This window comes from Pristiophorus japonicus, chromosome 20 (genome assembly GCF_044704955.1).
Source record: "Pristiophorus japonicus isolate sPriJap1 chromosome 20, sPriJap1.hap1, whole genome shotgun sequence".
Lineage (NCBI taxonomy): Eukaryota > Metazoa > Chordata > Chondrichthyes > Pristiophoridae > Pristiophorus > Pristiophorus japonicus.
Window position 1 is genome coordinate 94,231,949 of NC_091996.1, and position 19,486 is coordinate 94,251,434.

Consider the following 19,486-nt stretch of genomic DNA (forward strand, 5'->3'; position numbering starts at 1 on the left):
AGGGGGTGTCATAAAATGAGAGCCAGGCCGTTCAGGGTGATGTCAGGAAGCACTTCACACAAAGGGCAGTGGGAATCTGGAACTCTCTCCCCCAAAAAGCTGCTGAGGCCGGGGGTCGATTGAAAATTTCAAAACTGAGATTGATCGATTTTTTGTTGCGTTTTAAGGGTTATGGAACCAAGGTGGGTAAATGGAGTTAAGATACAGATCTGGGGCCGTGAACTCATTGAATGCTCTCATTTCTCTTCTCTCCCTCCTCTCTTCTCCCCCCCCCCCCCCCCCCCCCCTTCCCGAGGTCAGTACAGACTGCCCCGTGCTGTGTGCGCTCTACTGTATCTGACGATCCATTGTCTCCATTTGCAGGTAACATGACCGAATGCCCGGGTCACTTCGGACACATCGAGCTGGCCAAGCCCGTATTTCACGTGGGTTTTCTTACGAAGACGATGAAGGTTCTGCGCTGTGTCTGTTTCTTCTGCTCCAAGCTCCTGGTGGATTCCGTAAGTAGCTCTTTTACATCCAGTGTCCATTTTGTTACATTTTTTTTTTAAGATGTGTTTCTTTACCCTCCTTCCCTCACATAGTTGTTCTTTGATGGCAGCCGTGTAGAATCATACAGGAGGTAGAGTAACGCTGGAGTAAAAGTCGCTGTGCTGCTCAGCATCCCATCTGTGATCGGCAAATCTTTTACTCCATATAAGTTCTGACAGTGTTTACCGGTAGTATTGTGGGGGAGGGTGGGGATGTTTATGGACCTTGACTCAAGCTGCATGGATTCATCACCATTCCTGTATAAACTCAAGGGGACAGAGGTATATAGGAACAGGAGGAGGCCATTCAGCCCCTCGCATCTGTTTCACCATTCAATGAGATCACGGCTGATCTGCGACCTAACTGCATCTCCCCACCTTTGGCCCGTATCCCTTAATACCTTCGGTTAACAATCTACCGATCTCCAACCTAAAGTTAACAATGGGCCCGGCATCAATTGCCATTTGCGGAAGAGGTTTTCAAACTTCTACCACCCTGTGTGTGTAGGAGTGTTTCCTAATTTCACTCCTGTAAGATCTGGCTCTAATATTTAGACACTGCGCCTTAAAATACTTAACGCTTGGCGTGTCTATCCACAAGAGGTGTATCATAATTCTTAACAATTTGTCAAGTTCCACTGATGGACGGCACGGACATGATGGGCTGAAATGGCCTCCTTCCTCGCTGTAAATTTCTATGATTTTTGTGAAATTTCTATGATGATTCTTCTTCCACACCACCCCCTTCGTGACCGTGCCCACTGACGCTGGGGGTGCAGTGAATGGCGATCCTCTGGCACCTCTCCCTACTGACCATTCATTGCGCGCAGGCCTGTGCAGTGAGTGATGGGCTTGTCGGCTGTGATGGGCATGGGTGTATTGTGCCAGCCGGGGTCGCCAGACACTGACCGGGAGCAAGACAACTGGCTTGGGTCTGTCTCCCTCCCTCCCTCCCAACAGTCGGGAGGCCAGCTTGCATTGTCCCGACTACCACTCTGCACTTGTCCAAGGGCCAGCTGGTGCGGCTGACAGGATGCAGCGTGCTGCATTCACTCTCGGGACACGTGGGGTCCATTCTAGTCCGCTGTACGTGTCGGACAATTCCGTCCGCAGGCGGGAGCGCGGGATTGGAAGCGGCAGAATGTGTGTGTTTCCGTAGAACGATACTGCACAGGAGACAATTTGGCCCGTCGCCTGTGCTGAAGAAATCGTGGCGAGGCGTGAATACACGTGAAATTATTTACCAGGGCACCTCTTCCTCCCTTTCCGCCTGTAGAATAATCCCAAAATCAAAGACATCTTGATCAAGTCGAAGGGACAGCCGCGCAAGCGCCTGACCCACGTGTACGACCTGTGCAAAGGGAAGAATATCTGCGAGGGCGGCGAGGAGATGGACAACAAGTTCGGCGTGGAGCAACAGGAGGGCGAGGAGGACCTCACCAAGGAGAAGGTAACCAGCGCCGCGCGATTCCTCATCACCCCCCCCCCCCGGCCCTCCTTAAAGGCAATGTCACCAGAAGCGCAGGGGGCCCTTTGGCCCGCCCGGCCTGTAGTGTCTGTCAATCGGCTTGACAACTCTGCAATCCTCAGCCACTCCCTGTGGCAGCGAGTTCCACATTCTCGCCGCTCTCTGGGTTGGATTTATTAGTGACTGTATATATGGCCAGCGTTCCCTTTAAGTTGCGCAGATTGTTGAATAGGGCGTGCAACTCAAACAAAATTTAGAGGGAATGTTTTTTTTAAATTAATTCACCGGATGTGGGTGTCGCTGGCAAGGCCGGCATTTATCGGCCGTCCCCAATCGCCCTTGAGAAGGTGGTGATGAGCTGCCTTGTACAACGGGGCCATTTGGTTAAGTTAAGAGTCAACCACATTGCTGTGGATCTGGAGTCACATATCGGCCAGACCGGGTAAGGGCGGCAGATTTCCTTCCCGAAAGGGCATCAGTGAACCAGCTGAGTTTTTGTGACAATCCGATAGTTTCATGCTCACCATTACTGGCACGAGCTTTTTATTCCAAGATTTATTTAATGAACTGAATTTAAATTCCCCAGCTGCCGTGGTGGGATTTGAACTCGGGTCTCTGGATTACTGATCCACTGTGCTACCGTCCCCAGTGTTTATGGCCCCTAAGTTTGGCCCCTCCCACAGGTGACAACCGCCTGCGCGATCGCACCCCTTTATCATTTTAATGCCCCAAGTCTGGTTAATGAGACGATTCGGTGTCATGGCCTCCGATACGCTTTTTTCCCCTCCCGCCCCTAGGGTCACGGAGGCTGCGGTCGCTACCAGCCTCGCATTCGGAGGGTGGGCCTGGAGCTGTACGCCGAGTGGAAGCACGTGAACGAGGACTCGCAGGAGAAGAAGATCCTGCTGAACCCGGAGCGCGTGTACGAGATCTTCAAGCGCATCACGGACGAGGAGTGCATGATCCTGGGCATGGACCCCAAGTACTCCAAGCCCGAGTGGATGATCCTCACTGTCCTGCCCGTGCCCCCGCTCTCCGTCCGCCCGGCTGTCGTCATGCAGGGATCGGCGCGGAACCAGGTACCCACTCACCGCGCGATGCCGGCAATCTGGCAGCAGGGCAGGCAATGCTGGAGAAACGCTCGGGGAGCATAGGGGCTAGGCGGGTAGGGAGAGGCCAGTGGGTCCATCCAGCCTGTCTGAGTAGCTGTGAGGTTCTTTAAGCTAGAGTTCCTGCTCATAGCTCTGCCCTGGACTTTTTCCCAGGCCACTTTATCACCCACCATGTGAAGGGACCAAAACTGGGCCCAGTACTCGAGGTGCGGTCTAACCAGCGATTGGTATAATGACAGGATGCTCAAGAGGGCAGAATTAGAGCAGCGCAGATATCTCGGGTGGTTGTGGGGCTGGAGGAGATTAGAGATAGGGAGGGGCGAGGGCCATGGAGGGATTTGTAAACTAGGATGAACGTTTTGAAATTGAGGTGTTGCTTAACCGAAAGCCAATGTAGATCAGTGAGCACAGGGGGTGATGGGTGAGCGGGGCTCGGTGCGAGTTAGGACACGGGGCAGCGAGCACAGTGGGTGATGGGTGAGCGGGACACGGTGCAGCAAGCACAAGGGCTGATGGGTGATCGGGACTCGGTGCGAGTTAGGACACGGGGCAGCGAGCACAGGGGCAAGCCTGAAGGCTCTGTGCCTCAATGTGAGGAGTATTTGGAATAAGGTGCACGAATTAACTGCGCAGATAGCAGTTAACGGGTATGATGTCATTAGCATCACGGAGACATGGTTCCAGGGTGACCAAGGCTGGGAACTCAACATCCAGGGGTATTTAGCATTTAGGAAGGATAGACAGAAAGGGAAAAGAGGTGGGGTGACATTGCTGGTTAAGGAGGAAATTAATGCAATATTAAGAAAGGACATTAGCTTGGATGATGTGGAATCGGTATGGGTGGAGCTGTGGAATACCAAGGGGCAGAAAACGCTAGTGGGAGTTGTGTACAGACCACCAAACAGTAGTAGTAAGGTTGGGGACAGCATCAAACAAGAAATTAGGGATGCATGCAATAAAGGTACAGCAGTTATCATGGGTGACTTTAATCTACATATTGATTGGGCAAACCAAACTGGTAACAGTGTGGTGGAGGAGGATTTCCTGGAGTGTATTAGGGATCGTTTTCTAGACCAATATGTCGTGGAACCAACCAGGGAGCTGACCATCCTAGACGGGATGATGTGTAATGAGAAAGGACTAATTAGCAATCTTGTTGTGCGAGACCCCTTGGGGAAGAGTGACCATAATATGGTAGAATTCTTTATTAGGATGGAGAGTGACAGTTAATTCAGAAACTAGGGTCCTGAACTTAAGGAAAAGTAACTTCGATGGTTTGAGGTGTGAATTGACTAGAATAGACTGGCAAATGATACTTAAAGGGTTGATGGCAGATAGGCAATGGCAAACATGAACTCCAGCAATTGTACGTCCCTGTCTGGAGTAAAAATAAACCGTGGAAGGTGGCTCAACCGTGGCTAACAAGGGAAATTAAGGATAGTGTTAAATCCAAGGAAAAGGCATATAAATTGGCCAGAAAAAGCAGCAGACCTGAGGACTGGGAGAAATTTAGAATTCAGCAGAGGAGGACAAAGGGTTTAATTAGGAGGGGGAAAATAGAGTATGAGAAGAATCTTGCCAGGAACATAAAAACTGACTGCAAAAGCTTCTATAGATATGTGAAGAGAAAAAGATTAGTGAAGACAAATGTAGGTCCCTTGTAGTCGGATTCAGGTGATTTTATAATGGGGAACAAAGAAATGGCAAACCAATTGAACAAATACTTTGGTTCTGTCTTCATGAAGGAAGACATAAATAACCTTCTGAATGTACCAGGGGACCGAAGGTCTAGTGAGAAGGAGGAACTGAAGGATATCCTTAGGCTGGAAATTGATGGGATTGAAGGCCGATAAATCCCCGGGGCCTGATAGTCTGCATCCCAGAGTACTTAAGGAAGTGGCTGTAGAAATAGTGGATGCATTGGTGATCATTTTCCAACAGTCTATCGACTCTGGATCAGTTCCTATGGATTGGAGGGTAGCTAATGTAACACCACTTTTTAAAAAGGGAGGGAGAAAGAAAGCGGAAAGCGGTTAGCCTGACATCAGTAGTGGGGAAAATGTTGGAATCAATTAATAGCGCATTTGGAAAGCAGTGACAGGATCAGTCCAAGTCAGCATGGATTTGTGAAAGGGAAATCATGCTTGACAAAACTTCTGGAATTTTTTGAGTATATAACTAATAGAGTGGACAAGGGAGAACCAGTTGATGTGGTGTATTTGGACTTTCAAAAGGCTTTTGACAAGCTCCCACACAAGAGATTGGTGTGCAAAATCAAAGCACATGGTATTGGGGGTAATATATTGACGTGGATAGAGAACTGCTTGGCAGACAGGAAGCAGAGAGTCGGGATAAACTGGTCCTTTTCAGAATGGCAGGCAGTGACTGGTGGAGTGCCGCAGGGCTCAGTGCTGGGACCCCAGCTCTTTACAATATACATCAATGATTTGATGAAAGAATTGAGTGTAATATCTCCAAGTTTGCAGATGACACTAAACTGGCGGTGTGAACTGTGAGGGGGATGCTAAGAGGCTGCAGGGTAACTTAGACAGGTTAGGTGAGTGTGCAAATGCATGGCAGATGCAGTATAATGTGGATAAATGTGAGGTTATCCACTTTGGGGGTAAAAATGCAAAGACAGAATATTATCTGAATGGTGGCAGATTAGGAAAAAGGGAGGTGCAACGAGACCTTGGTGTCATGGTGCATTAGTCCTTGAAAGTTGGCATACAGGTACAGCAGGTGGGAAAGAAGGCAAATGGTATGTTGGCCTTCATAGCTCGGGGATTTGAGTATAGGAGCAGGGAGGCCTCACCTGGAATATCGTGTTCAGTTTTGGTCTCCTAATCTGAGGAAGGACGTTCTTGTTATTGAGGGAGTGCAGCGAAGGTTCACCAGACTGATTCCAGGGATGGCTGGGCTGCCATATGAGGAGAGACTGGATCGACTTGGCCTTTATACATTGGAGTTTAAAAGAATGAGAGGGGATCTCATAGAAACATACAAGATTCTGATGGGACGGGACAGGTTAGACGTGGGAAGAATGTTCCCGATGTTGGGGAAGTCCAGAACCAGTGGACACAGTCTTAGGATAAGGGGTAGGCCATTTCGGACTGAGATGAGGAGAAACATCTTCACTGAGTTGTGAACCTGTGGAATTCCCTGCCGCAGAGAGTTGTTGAGGCCAGTTCGTTGGATGTATTCAAGAGGGAGTTAGATATGGCCCTTACGGTCAAGGGGTATGGAGGGAAAGCAGGAAAGGGGTACTGAGGTGAATGATCAGCCATGATCTTATTGAATGGTGGTGCAGGCTCGAAGGGCTGAACTCCTTCTTGAATACATCCAACGAACTGGCCTCAACAACTCTCTGCGGCAGGGAATTCCTGCAACTATTTTCTATGTTTCTATGGGTGAGCGGCACTCGGCGCGAGTTAGGGCACGGGGTGATGGGTGAGCAGGACTCGGTGCGAGTTAGGACACAGGGCAGCCGTGTTTTGGATCAGCTCTAGGTTATGTCAGGTAGAATGTGGGAGGCCAGCCAGGAGTGCATTGGAATAGTCAAGTCTAGAGGTAACAGCAAAGAAACAAAACCCGAAGCCTTCTGGGGAGAGAGGGGCAGAGAGAAAGGGGGACATGAGCTTGAGCAGAGGGCCAGTATAAACCGTGCGCTGTTTCCAGCCCCTGAGCCTCAAAGGGACTCGATTGCTTGGGCACTGTTTAATTTTTAAATATAAACAGTGAGCTGCGTGTGGTTTGCAGGATGATCTGACCCACAAACTGGCCGACATCGTCAAAATCAACAACCAGCTGCGACGGAACGAGCAGAACGGGGCGGCGGCCCACGTCATCGCCGAGGACGTCAAACTCCTTCAGTTCCACGTGGCGACCATGGTGGACAATGAGCTGCCCGGCCTCCCCAGGGTACGTGGAGAGGGCTGGGTGGGGTGGCACACCCAGGGGCAAGGGCCGAGGATTGAATGCACGGGGGGGTGGGTTTGCAGATTATTATTTATTTTCCTCCTGATCCGTATCCAGCGGTTGTGCCGGGGGAGGATGCTTAGACTGTCCCTCTTTCTAGACTTACACCGGGAGGGATGGCTATCAGGCTCTGGTACCAGAAGGAGACAGAAGGAAACGTGCCCCAGCAAGAGCCAGCTTCTACGCTGCCTTGGCGTGGTAGCGCTCTCTCTGGAATCAGTTGATTGGGTGGGTTAAAGCCCCACTCCAGGTGTTGCAACACGGAACACAGGCTGACTGAGGGAGCGTCGGAGGGCCGGTACCGAGGGAGGGGCGGTACCGAGGGAGCGTCGGAGGGGCGGTACCGAGGGAGCGTCGGAGGGGCGGTACCGAGGGAGGGGCGGTACCGAGGGAGCGTTGGAGGGGCGGAGGGCCAGTACCGAGGGAGGGGCGGTACCGAGGGAGTGTCGGAGGGGCGGTACCGAAGGAGTGTCGGAGGGGCGGTAGCGAGGGAGGGGCGGTAGCGAGGGAGGGGCGGTAGCGAGGGAGGGGCGGTAGCGAGGGAGTGTCGAAGGGCCGGTACCGAGGGAGGGGCGGTACCGAGGGAGCGTCGGAGGGGCGGTACCGAGGGAGCGTCGGAGGGGCGGTACCGAGGGAGGGGCGGTACCGAGGGAGCGTCGGAGGGGCGGTACCGAGGGAGGGGCGGTACCGAGGGAGCGTCGGAGGGGCGGTACCGAGGGAGGGGCGGTACCGAGGGACCGAGGGAGGGGCGGTACCGAGGGAGGGGCGGTACCGAGGGAGGGGCGGTACCGAGGGAGGGGCGGTACCGAGGGAGCGTCGGAGGGGCGGTACCGAGGGAGGGGCGATACCGAGGGAGGGGCGGTACCGAGGGAGGGGCGGTACCGAGGGAGCGCCGCACCACCGGAGGGGCGGTACCGAGGGAGCGCCGCACCGTCAGAAGTGCCTTATTTTGGATGAGACGTTAAACCGAGGCCCCGCCTGTTCTCAAGTGGACATAAAAGATCCCACGGCCACTATTTCGAAGAAGAGAAGGGAGTTCTCCCCGGGGTCCTGGCCACTATTCAACCAACTCCACCAAAAACAGATTACATTTGTCTCATTGCTGTTTGTGGGAGCTTGCTGTTCAGAAACTGGCTGCTGTGATTCCAAAAACTGGGAGTGCCCTTCCAAAGTAATTCGTCGGCTGTGAAGTGCATCAGCTGTCTGAAAACTGTCAGAGTTGTTGTAAGAGGGCTCTGTCGCTTAGCGATTGTCTCTTTCGTCCCGAGAGGCTGCACAGGGCCCAATGGCCTCCTTCCGTGCTGCGATTCTAAAGATTTGCTTTTTCTTTTCACAAACCTTTCAGGCGATGCAAAAGTCGGGCCGGCCGCTGAAGTCCCTGAAGCAGCGGCTGAAGGGGAAGGAGGGCCGTGTCCGCGGCAATCTGATGGGCAAGCGCGTGGACTTCTCCGCGCGTACCGTCATCACACCTGACCCCAACCTCTCCATCGATCAGGTGGGCGTGCCGCGCTCCATCGCCGCCAACATGACCTTCCCCGAGATCGTCACCCCATTCAACATCGACAGGTGAGTGCGATGCGACTTTGGCGGCGGCCAGTTGGGCGGGGCTTTCCCCCCCCCCCCCCCCCCCCACCGTGATTGACAGCAGCTCCCCAGCTGTTTCGGCCGACCCGGATGTGCATGCTCCTTTGCAAAATACCTTGCCATCGGCGTTCAGTGCATAAACCCACGGCGGTGGGAGATGTAATGTAATTGCTTCATGGGTTCTTTGCTGAAGAATTCATAGCAACACATTGGCCCTGAAATCCCGACCTCTCCGGCTCCGTACGGAGTTCCTACAGATCCGGGAAGGCATCGGAAATGCCGGTGTCCAGCGCGCAATGCGCGTGCGCTGGAAAGCGGCATTTCCGATCTGTCACCTTTCTGGCTTGACCGATCGGGAGCGAGGACACTTGTAAGTGTAAATTTCCGATATTTACGCATACAAATGTCCCCAAAAACCTTGCGCTTGAAAAAGCAGACGCATAGCCTACTTTTACAGGCGTAAGTGTTTTTTAAAAAAAAACACACAAACATCTAAAAATAAAGTTATTAAAACATTATTAAAAACTCTCCCCAGAATGGTAAGTTTATTTTTTTTTTAACTTTTTAAAAATCGGGAAATTATTTTTTTCAGACATTAATAACTTTAATTTAAATGAATGTAGTGTAATTATTTTCTATTTTTTATTACTATTTTGGGTGTTTGGGGCTATGTTTTGGGTCTATCACAATCATAGTAATAGGAGTTTAGGACCCTGCGGAACTCCTATTACTATGATACCTTACCTGATTGGCTGCCCAGAGCCATGTGACGCCAGCTCCAGCACTGCGCACGTCCCTACGTGCACGCGCTGCGACTGGCAGTCGAGGGAGGCCACAGGCTCGGACGTCCTGTCATAGGCAGCAGCTTTTAAGGTAAGTGCAAACTTTTTCTCAAATGCCCGCGGGAAGGCCAAATCGGAATTTCAGGGCCATTGCTATCAAGAACTAGTTGGTTTATTCGCAAAGGTTTAACAATCACGCGACACATTACCAGTTCATCCACCAGACTCTCAACCACCTGCCCCATCGTGGATCCCCCGAACCCAACTGGCCGGGGTTTTATTGAGTCTTGTGAGCATCACGTGATTGTCCAAGCCACTCGCAATACAACAGCTCTACCAACCTGTGAGCGCCCTCACAGTGCATACAGTACAGGGGAGGGGTGTAACGGAACAGCGGCACAGATTTTGCTGGAGCAGGGTATCTTTTTTTTCCTCTTTCCCCTTCAGCTCAAATCGTTTGGGGATACCAGAGGGAGAGGGAGAGAAGAAGGAATGATGGGGCCAACAGTCCATCATCTCAACCAAAAAAAGAGGGGGAAAGAAAGATTCGAATAAGAGAGACAATTTTGTGTTTTTAAAAAAAAAAATGTCTTAAATTTGCTATCTGCAGGAAAGAGATTAAATGTTTCTATTGTTTCCTCTCTGGGCCGGAGAGATGTGTTGGCATTGCATGAACTATTGTCAGATCACTAATGGGATACTTTCGCTGCTAAGTACGAGCTCTTAACTATTCTGCGGTGAGTTGAATTGAGTTTTAATGTGCAAATCCAGCAAGTTCTTCAAAATAACGGGGAGGTTGAGTGTGAGTTGCCGTTTCGGCGTAAACTGACCAGCGAGTTCGCGCGGAGTAGCATAGAAACATTAAAACTAGGAGCAGGCCATTCAGCCCTTCGAGCCTGCACCACCATTCAATGTGATCCTGGCTGATCATGCAACTTCACCCCCACCCCCAACCTTCTCTCCATAACCCCTGATCCCGTTAGCTCTCAGTCTCCGAACTTGCGTCGATAACGGCGAACTCGCTATTAAATTGATCCGGGGCGATAATTCCTCGATGCGGTTTAGCGCGCGTGTGTGTGTGTTGTAACTGTGCAGCTCTTCGAGTTTGACCATTTGCGCCCGTTGTGCTTATACAGGCTCCAGGAGTTGGTGAGAAGAGGCAACAACCAGTATCCGGGCGCCAAGTACATCATCCGAGACAACGGCGATCGAATCGACTTGCGTTTCCACCCCAAGCCCAGCGACCTCCACCTACAAATCGGATACAGGGTCAGTGCAAAGTGCTTGGGATGCAAGAGGGGTCTGTAGCTTAGTTTGTACTGAAACTCTGAGGCAGAGAGTGCTGTTATACTGTCACTGACGGTCTGGAGCTGGGTCCAGACCTGAGAAGTGTGGAGCACGTGTTCTTGCAGCATGCGTCTGACACTGGTTTACAGCGCCAGTACTGTCTAGCCAAGCTTTTTCTTTCCAAAGAAAATGTGTGCAAGAGAAAGGCCGCCTTGGTTCAATCCCCTGCATACTTTATAAGTTTACCCAGAACATTTTAAAATATTTTTTGAGATTCCAGCATCGCCCTGATTTTATTTTATTTTTTTTTTAAAAAACAATTCTTATCCTTGTGTTCACCTCCCACCGTGGCCCTCGCCCCCGCCCCTATCTCTCTAATCCCCTCCAGCCCCGCAAACCCCCTGAGCTCTCCGTGCTGTCGGGGGGGCGGCACTGAGGGAGCGCCGCACTGTCGGAGGGGCAGTACTGAGGGAGCGCCGCACTGTCGGAGGGGCAGTACTGAGGGAGCGCCGCACTGTCGGAGGGGCAGTGCTGAGGGTGTCGGAGGGGCAGTGCTGAGGGTGTCGGAGGGGCAGTGCTGAGGGTGTCGGAGGGGCAGTGCTGAGGGTGTCGGAGGGGCAGTGCTGAGGGTGTCGGAGGGGCGGTGCTGAGGGAGCGCCGCACTGTCGGAGGGGCGGTACTGAGGGTGCGCCGCACTGTCGGAGGGGCAATACTGAGGGAGCGCCGCACTGTCGGAGGGGCAGTACTGAGGGAGCGCCGCACTGTCGGAGGGGCAATACTGAGGGAGTGCCGCACTGTCGGAGGTACCGTCTTTTTGATGAGATGTAAAAGATGCCGCAGCCACTATTTCGAAAGGAGCAGGGGAGTTCTCCCCGGTGTCCTGGGGCCAGTATTTATCCCTCAACCAACACCACTAGAGACTGATGATCTGGGTCATTATCACAGTGCTGTGTGTGGGAGCTTGCGGTGCTCAAATTGCCTGCCGCGTTTCCCACATTACAACAGTGACTACGCTTCAAAAAAAGTATCCCATTGGCTGAGAAGCGCTTTGGGAAGTCCTGAGGTGGTGAAAGGTGCTATAAAAATGCAGGACTTCTGCAGTGCAGTTGGGGCGAATTAAGTCGCCACCTTGTATTGAAACACTCGGTAACTTAACTTGCTTCAGGAAAGATAACTGTTCTGGCCATTTCCTGGCCCGTGATCGACCATTCCCAGCAGGTTGGGGGCTTGCTGTATGGGCCGGGCCGGGGAGGGTGAGGTTATTGGTCGCGGCAGCACCGAAGTCAAAAAAAACACAAAGATCGTGTCTTGTTGAATGCCCCCGTCGTGTTCTGCCCGCACTCGCCACTTACAGTATGCCTGCTGTCCGTGCGTTCCAGGTGGAAAGGCACATGTGCGACGGGGACATTGTCATCTTCAACCGACAGCCCACGCTGCACAAAATGTCCATGATGGGCCACAAGGTGCGCATACTGCCCTGGTCGACCTTCCGACTCAATCTCAGGTGAGTGTCCGTCCTCGTCGCAAGCTGTTTACTCTCTCTCTTCGCACCCCACCTCTGTCGCACCTCCCGTAAGAGCTTAGCAGTTAGGAGGTTTGTCAGTGTTTGCGGGGTGGCGGGGGCTGAGGGGGTGTCCTGGGTGAGATCCGGGTGCCGTACCATCAGTTGTTCATCAGTCGAGCCAACTTCGAACTGGTTGGGAGTGTCGAAGCCACCTTGGCTGACCAAGATTGGCCATGGTCTAATTGAATGGTGGAAGGGGCTGAACGGGCCTCCTCCTGTTCCTCCTCGTTCGCATGCACCACGGGAGCCAAGTACATTTTTAACGCCCTGTTGCTATTAATCCCCAGTTCCACTAACAAATTTCCAGGATTTCTAATTCCGGATTTATCCAGCATTGAGGCAACTGCGCCAAGGACAGTCTCGTATCTGTCGAGAGCCGTGAAATTCAAGTGGGCCGAAGCAGCAGCTGGGAAACGGGTCGCTGCTGTGTGTGTGTTGTGGGCTGTACCTCGGGCACCCTGCGGCCTTCGCTTGGTCGCTCAGTAGAGGAGCCACAGCTGCCTTGCAGTTTTTTTAAACCCGACAGTGGCCGTTGATTGTCTTTATTTTGTGCGCAGCGTGACGACGCCTTACAACGCGGATTTCGACGGCGACGAGATGAACCTTCACCTGCCGCAGTCACTGGAGACCCGGGCGGAGATCCAGGAGCTGGCCATGGTGCCCAGGATGATTGTCACCCCTCAGTCCAACAGGCCCGTCATGGGCATCGTGCAGGACACACTGACAGCCGTGCGCAAGTTCACCAAGCGAGACGTCTTCATGGACCGGGTAAGGGTTTGTTTCCCCGGCAAGCGTGGATTTCTGACTTTCATTTGGAAACGCGCCTCTTGCTTTGTCTCTCCCAGTCTGTGCTGAGTTCGCTAACCCCAGTCAGGGCTGCAAATAGCAGCATTGCAACTGCCACCAGCAACTTGGTTCCGAGAGGAGAAAAAATAGTCCCGGTTGGAATCATAGACAGTTACAGCGCGGAAGGCCATTTCAGCCCATCGTGTCCGCGCCGGCTGATTTAAAAAGCAATCCAGCCTAATCCCACTTTCCAGCTCTGGGTCTGTAGCCATGTAAGTTTCAGCACTTCAGGTGCACATCCAAGTACTTTTCAAATGTGGTGAGGGTTTCTGCCTCTACCACCCTTTCAGGCAGTGAGTTCCAGACCCCCAACACCCTCTGGGCGCAAATACATGTTTCCTCAAATCCCCTCTAAACCTCCTACCATTTACTTTAAATCTATGCCGCCTGGTTGTTGACCTCTCTGCCAAGAGAACCAGGTCCTTTCTATCCATCCTATAATTTTATATACCTCATTAAGGTCTCTCCTCAGCCTCCTCTGTTCCAAAGAAAACAGCCCCAGCCTATCCAGTCTTTCCTCCTAGCTAAAATTCTCCAGTCCCGGCAACATCCTGGTAAATCTCCTCTCTACCCTCTTGTGCAATCACATCTTTCCTGTAATGCGGTGACCAGAACTGCACACAGTACTCCAGCTGTGGCCTAACCAGTGTTTTATACAGTTCCAGCATAACCTCCCTGCTCTTGTATTCTGTGCCTCAGCTAATAAAGGCAAGTATGCCTTCTTATAATCACCTTATCTCCCTGGCCTGCTACCTTCAGGGATCTGTGGACCTGCACTCCCAGGTCCCTTTGTTCCTTACACTTCTCCAGTGTCCGACCAGTTAATGTGTATTCCCTTTGCCTTGTTAGCCCTCCCCAAATGCATTACCTCTCACATATCTGGATTGAACTCCATTTGCCACAGTTCTGCCCACCTGACCAGTCCATCGATATCTTCCTGCAGTCTGCGGCGTGCCCACCAATCTGTGTCGGGGAGCAGTCGTGGTTTTGTTGGGTTTGATTGTGGTATGTCGGGGTCGCTAACCTGTTGCTCTCTCCCGCCGCCCCCAGGGTGAAGTCATGAACCTGTTGATGCACCTGTCGACGTGGGACGGGAAGGTGCCCCAGCCTTCCATCCTCAAGCCTCGGCCGCTCTGGACCGGCAAGCAGATCTTCACGCTGGTCATCCCGGGCCACATCAACTGCATCCGCACCCACAGCACCCACCCCGACGAGGAGGACAACGGGCCGTACAAACACATCTCGCCCGGGGACACCAAGGTCAGTCCGGCTTCCTCCCCCTCCCCACCATCGCACTGCTTCTATACCTAGCTAACGATCTGATCGACAGACCGCACAACGGCAGTAGACCGATTAAATGCTGCACCAGAGCTGAGCATAGGTCTGGTATCCTCCCTGGTGCATCTTTTGACAGCACGGAAAAAGGCCAATCGGCCCCACTGCTCCGTGATTGGATCAACTTGGCTTATACTCACTGGAATTTAGAAGAATGAGAGGGGCTCTCATAGAAACTTATAAAATTCTGACAGGACTGGACAGGTTAGATGCGGGTAGAATGTTCCCGATGTTGGGGGAAGTCCAGAACTAGGGGTCACAGTCTAAGGATAAGGGGTAAGCCATTTAGGACCGAGATGAGGAGAAACTTCTTCACTCAGAGAATTGTGAACCTGTGAAATTCTCTACCACAGAAAGTTGTTTAGGTCAGTTTGTTAGATATATTCAAGAGGGAGTTAGATATGGCCCTTACGGCTAAAGGGATCAAGGGGTATGGAGAGAAGGCAGGGGTGGGGTACTGAAGTGAATGATCAGCCATGATCATATTGAATGGTGGTGGGTTCGAAGGGCCGAATGGCCTACTCCACCTATTTTCTATGTTTACGCTCTAGGGGGGGTTATAATCTCAGGATAAAAGGTTGGCCATTTAGGACGGAGATGAGGAGAAATTTCTTCACTTGGGGGTGGTGAATCTTTGGAATTCTCTGCCCCAGAGTGCTGTGGAGGCTGAGTCTTCAAGACTGAGATCGATAGATTTTTGGATGTTAAGGGAATCGGGGGGGGTTATGGGGATTGGGCACGAAAGTGGAGTTGAGGTCGAAGATCAGCCGTGATCGCATTGAATGACGGAGCAGGCTAGAGGGGCCGAATGGCTGACTCCTACTCCTAATTTTTATGTTCCCTGTAAGCTGCACTTTGTCCTACAACAATATGTCGAGGAACCAACTAGGGGGGAGGCCATCTTAGACTGGGTGTTATGTAATGAGAAAGGATTAATTAGCAATCTCGTTGTGCGAGGCCCCTTGGGGAAGAGTGACCATAATATGGTGGAATTCTGCATTAGGATGGAGAATGAAACAGTTAATTCAGAGACCATGGTCCAGAACTTAAAGAAGGCTAACTTTGAAGGTATGAGGCGTGAATTGGCTGAGATGGATTGGCGAATGATACTTAAGGGGTTGACTGGATGGGCAATGGCAGACATTTAGAGACCGCATGGATGAACTACAACAATTGTACATTCCTGTCTGGCATAGAAATAAAAAAGGGAAGGTGGCTCAACCGTGGCTATCAAGGGAAATCAGGGATAGTATTAAAGCCAAGGAAGTGGCATACAAATTGGCCAGAAATAGCAGCGAACCTGGGGACTGGGAGAAATTTAGAACTCAGCAGAGGAGGACAAAGGGTTTGATTAGGGCAGGGAAAATGGAGTATGAGAAGAAGCTTGCAGGGAACATTAAGACGGATTGCAAAAGTTTCTATAGATATGTAAAGAGAAAAAGGTTAGTAAAGACAAATGTAGGTCCCCTGCAGTCAGAATCAGGGGAAGTCATAACGGGGAACAAAGAAATGGCGGACCAATTGAACAAGTACTTTGGTTCGGTATTCACGAAGGAGGACACGAACAACCTTCCGGTTATAAAAGGGGTCGGGGGGTCTAGTAAGGAGGAGGAACTGAGGGAAATCCTTATTAGCCGGGAAATTGTGTTGGGGAAATTGATGGGATTGAAGGCCGATAAATCCCCAGGGCCTGATGGACTGCATCCCAGAGTACTTAAGGAGGTGGCCTTGGAAATAGTGGATGCGTTGACAGTCATTTTCCAACATTCCATTGACTCTGGATCAGTTCCTATGGAGTGGAGGGTAGCCAATGTAACCCCACTTTTTAAAAAAGGAGGGAGAGAGAAAACAGGGAATTATAGACCGGTCAGCCTGACATCGGTAGTGGGTAAAATGATGGAATCAATTATTAAGGATGTCATAGCAGTGCATTTGGAAAGAGGTGACATGATAGGTCCAAGTCAGCATGGATTTGTGAAAGGGAAATCATGCTTGACAAATCTTCTGGAATTTTTTGAGGATGTTTCCAGTAGAGTGGATAAGGGAGAACCAGTTGATGTGGTATATTTGGACTTTCAGAAGGCGTTCGACAAGGTCCCACACAAGAGATTGATGTGCAAAGTTAGAGCACATGGGATTGGGGGTAGTGTACTGACATGGATTGAGAACTGGTTGTCAGACAGGAAGCACAGAGTAGGAGTAAATGGGTACTTTTCAGAATGGCAGGCAGTGACTAGTGGGGTACCGCAAGGTTCTGTGCTGGGGCCCCAGCTGTTTACACTGTACATTAATGATTTAGATGAGGGGATTAAATGTAGTATCTCCAAATTTGCGGATGACACTAAGTTGGGTGGCAGTGTGAGCTGCGAGGAGGATGCTGTGAGGCTGCAGAGCGACTTGGATAGGTTAGGTGAGTGGGCAAATGCATGGCAGATGAAGTATAATGTGGATAAATGTGAGGTTATCCACTTTGGTGGTAAAAACAGAGAGACAGACTATTATCTGAATGGTGACAGATTAGGAAAAGGGGAGGTGCAAAGAGACCTGGGTGTCATGGTACATCAGTCATTGAAGGTTGGCATGCAGGTGCAGCAGGCGGTTAAGAAAGCAAATGGCATGTTGGCCTTCATAGCAAGGGGATTTGAGTACAGGGGCAGGGAGGTGTTGCTACAGTTGTACAGGGCATTGGTGAGGCCACACCTGGAGTATTGTGTACAGTTTTGGTCTCCTAACCTGAGGAAGGACATTCTTGCTATTGAGGGAGTGCAGCGAAGGTTCACCAGACTGATTCCCGGGATGGCGGGACTGACCTATCAAGAAAGACTGGATCAACTGGGCTTGTATTCACTGGAGTTCAGAAGAATGAGAGGGGACCTCATAGAAACATATAAAATTCTGACGGGGTTAGACAGGTTAGATGCAGGAAGAATGTTCCCAATGTTGGGGAAGTCCAGAACCAGGGGTCACAGTCTAAGGATAAGGGGTAAGCCATTTAGGACCGAGATGCGGAGGAACTTCTTCACCCAGAGAGTGGTGAACCTGTGGAATTCTCTACCACAGAAAGTAGTTGAGGCCAATTCACTAAATATATTCAAAAAGGAGTTAGATGAGGTCCTTACTGCTAGGGGGATCAAGGGGTATGGCGAGAAAGCAGGAATGGGGTACTGAAGTTGAATGTTCAGCCATGAACTCATTGAATGGCGGTGCAGGCTAGAAGGGCCGAATGGCCTACTCCTGCACCTATTTTCTATGTTTCTCCCAATGCGCAGTTCCATTAAATTTCTGCGCATGCACGGTGTAATGTAACAGTCGGAGAGCAGCCTGCGCGCCATTCTTTCCCGTTACTGCGGGGCACACAGCTCGGGGGAGTGGGGGGGGTGGAGATCGCTTGCTGCCAATTTGAACCTGTGTGTGAACGTGTGTGGTTTGGGGGGACTTCAGTAAACGTGTAGCATTGGCTCGTGACGGATTTGACTGACCACTTCCGGTGGATGTTCACTGTTTATTTCCCCCTCCCTTTGTATGCTCAGGTGATTGTGGAGAATGGAGAGCTGATCATGGGCATCCTGTGCAAGAAGTCACTGGGCACCTCCGCTGGGTCCCTGGTACACATCACCTTCCTGGAGATGGGCCACGATATCACCAGGCTCTTCTACAGCAACATCCAGACGGTCATCAACAACTGGCTGCTGATTGAAGGTAATGGCTCGCTGTACACCGGAGAAATCGTACCACAGCGCACTCAGGGCCGGCAAATGCTGGCTCCAGCTCTCCTCTCCTGGGCTCTTGGGATTTACACTGCACTGATTGGCATTCCTCCGGGGGGGATTGGCAGGGAGGATGTTTCCCCCTGGGCTGGGGAGTCAAGAACCAGGGATCACAGTCTCAGGATAAGGGGTCGGCCATTTAGGACTGAGATGAGGAGGAATTTCTTCACTGAGGGTGGTGAATCTTTGAAATTCTCTGCCCCAGAGGGCTGTGGAGGCTCAGTCTTCAAGACCGAGATCGTTAGATTTTTGGATACAAGGATAGTGCAGGAAAGTGGAGTTGAGGTCGAAGATCAGCCGTGATCTCATTGAATGGCAGAGCAGGCTCGAGGGGCCGAATGGAAGCAGATTCAATAGTAACTTTCAAACGGGGAATTGGATAAATACTGGAAGGGGAAACATTCACCGGGCTGTGGGGAAAGAGCAGGGGGAGTGGGACTGATGGGATCGCTCGCTCACAGAGCCGGCACAGGCTCGATGGGCCCAATGGCCTCCTGGGCTGTAAGACTCTGGTCTTGGATCATCCTCCTTCCCTCACAAGGTTGTTCTTTGATGGCAGCCTTGTAGAATCATACAGGAGGTAGAGTAACGCTGGAGTAAAAGTCGCTGTGCTGCTCAGCATCCCATCTGTGATCGGCAAATCTTTTACTCCAAATAACTTCTGGCAGTGTTTACCGGTAGTATTGTGGGGGGGGGGGTGTATGTAACTCCCCTACCCAAGCTGCAAGGATTCATCACCATTCCTGTATAAAATCTTTTTTGCAAGGCGACAGAGGTATATAGGAACAGGAGGAGGCCCATTCAGCCCCTGGAGCCTGTTACACAGGAACAGGAGGAGGCCCATTCAGCCCCTCGAGCCTGTTACACAGGAACAGGAGGAGGTCCATTCAGCCCCTCAAGCCTCTTCCGCCATTTAATGAGATCAGGGCTGATCTGTGACCTAATTCCATCCACCTGCCTTTGCCCCGTGTCCCTTAATACCTTCGGTTAACAATCTACCGATCTCAGATTTAAAATCAATTGCTCTTGGCGGAATACGGTTTCAAACCTCTGCCAGCCTTTTGTGTAGAAATGTTTCCTAATTTCGCTCAAAGGTCTGACTCTTAATTTTTAGATTATGCCCCCGAAAATACTTAGCTCTTGGTGCGTCCCTCCGCAACACATGTATCATAAATCTAGCAACTCTTCAAATTCCACTGATGGGTGGCATGGACATGATGGGCCAAAACGGCC

At 51.3% G+C, this 19,486-nt stretch overlaps 1 protein-coding gene across 1 annotated transcript in view; it reads left to right on the forward strand.

Moving 5' to 3' along the window:
* Positions 1 to 19,486, forward strand: part of polr2a (RNA polymerase II subunit A) — a 52,141-nt gene that overhangs the window by 10,160 nt on the left and 22,495 nt on the right. The window contains exons 3-12 of the mRNA XM_070863176.1: positions 364 to 500; positions 1,807 to 1,980; positions 2,796 to 3,077; positions 6,870 to 7,031; positions 8,434 to 8,654; positions 10,591 to 10,723; positions 12,121 to 12,245; positions 12,863 to 13,073; positions 14,202 to 14,411; positions 18,017 to 18,185. Coding sequence (XP_070719277.1) covers positions 364 to 500; positions 1,807 to 1,980; positions 2,796 to 3,077; positions 6,870 to 7,031; positions 8,434 to 8,654; positions 10,591 to 10,723; positions 12,121 to 12,245; positions 12,863 to 13,073; positions 14,202 to 14,411; positions 18,017 to 18,185 — 1,824 coding nt within the window. The remainder of the gene's footprint in view (positions 1 to 363; positions 501 to 1,806; positions 1,981 to 2,795; positions 3,078 to 6,869; positions 7,032 to 8,433; positions 8,655 to 10,590; positions 10,724 to 12,120; positions 12,246 to 12,862; positions 13,074 to 14,201; positions 14,412 to 18,016; positions 18,186 to 19,486) is intronic.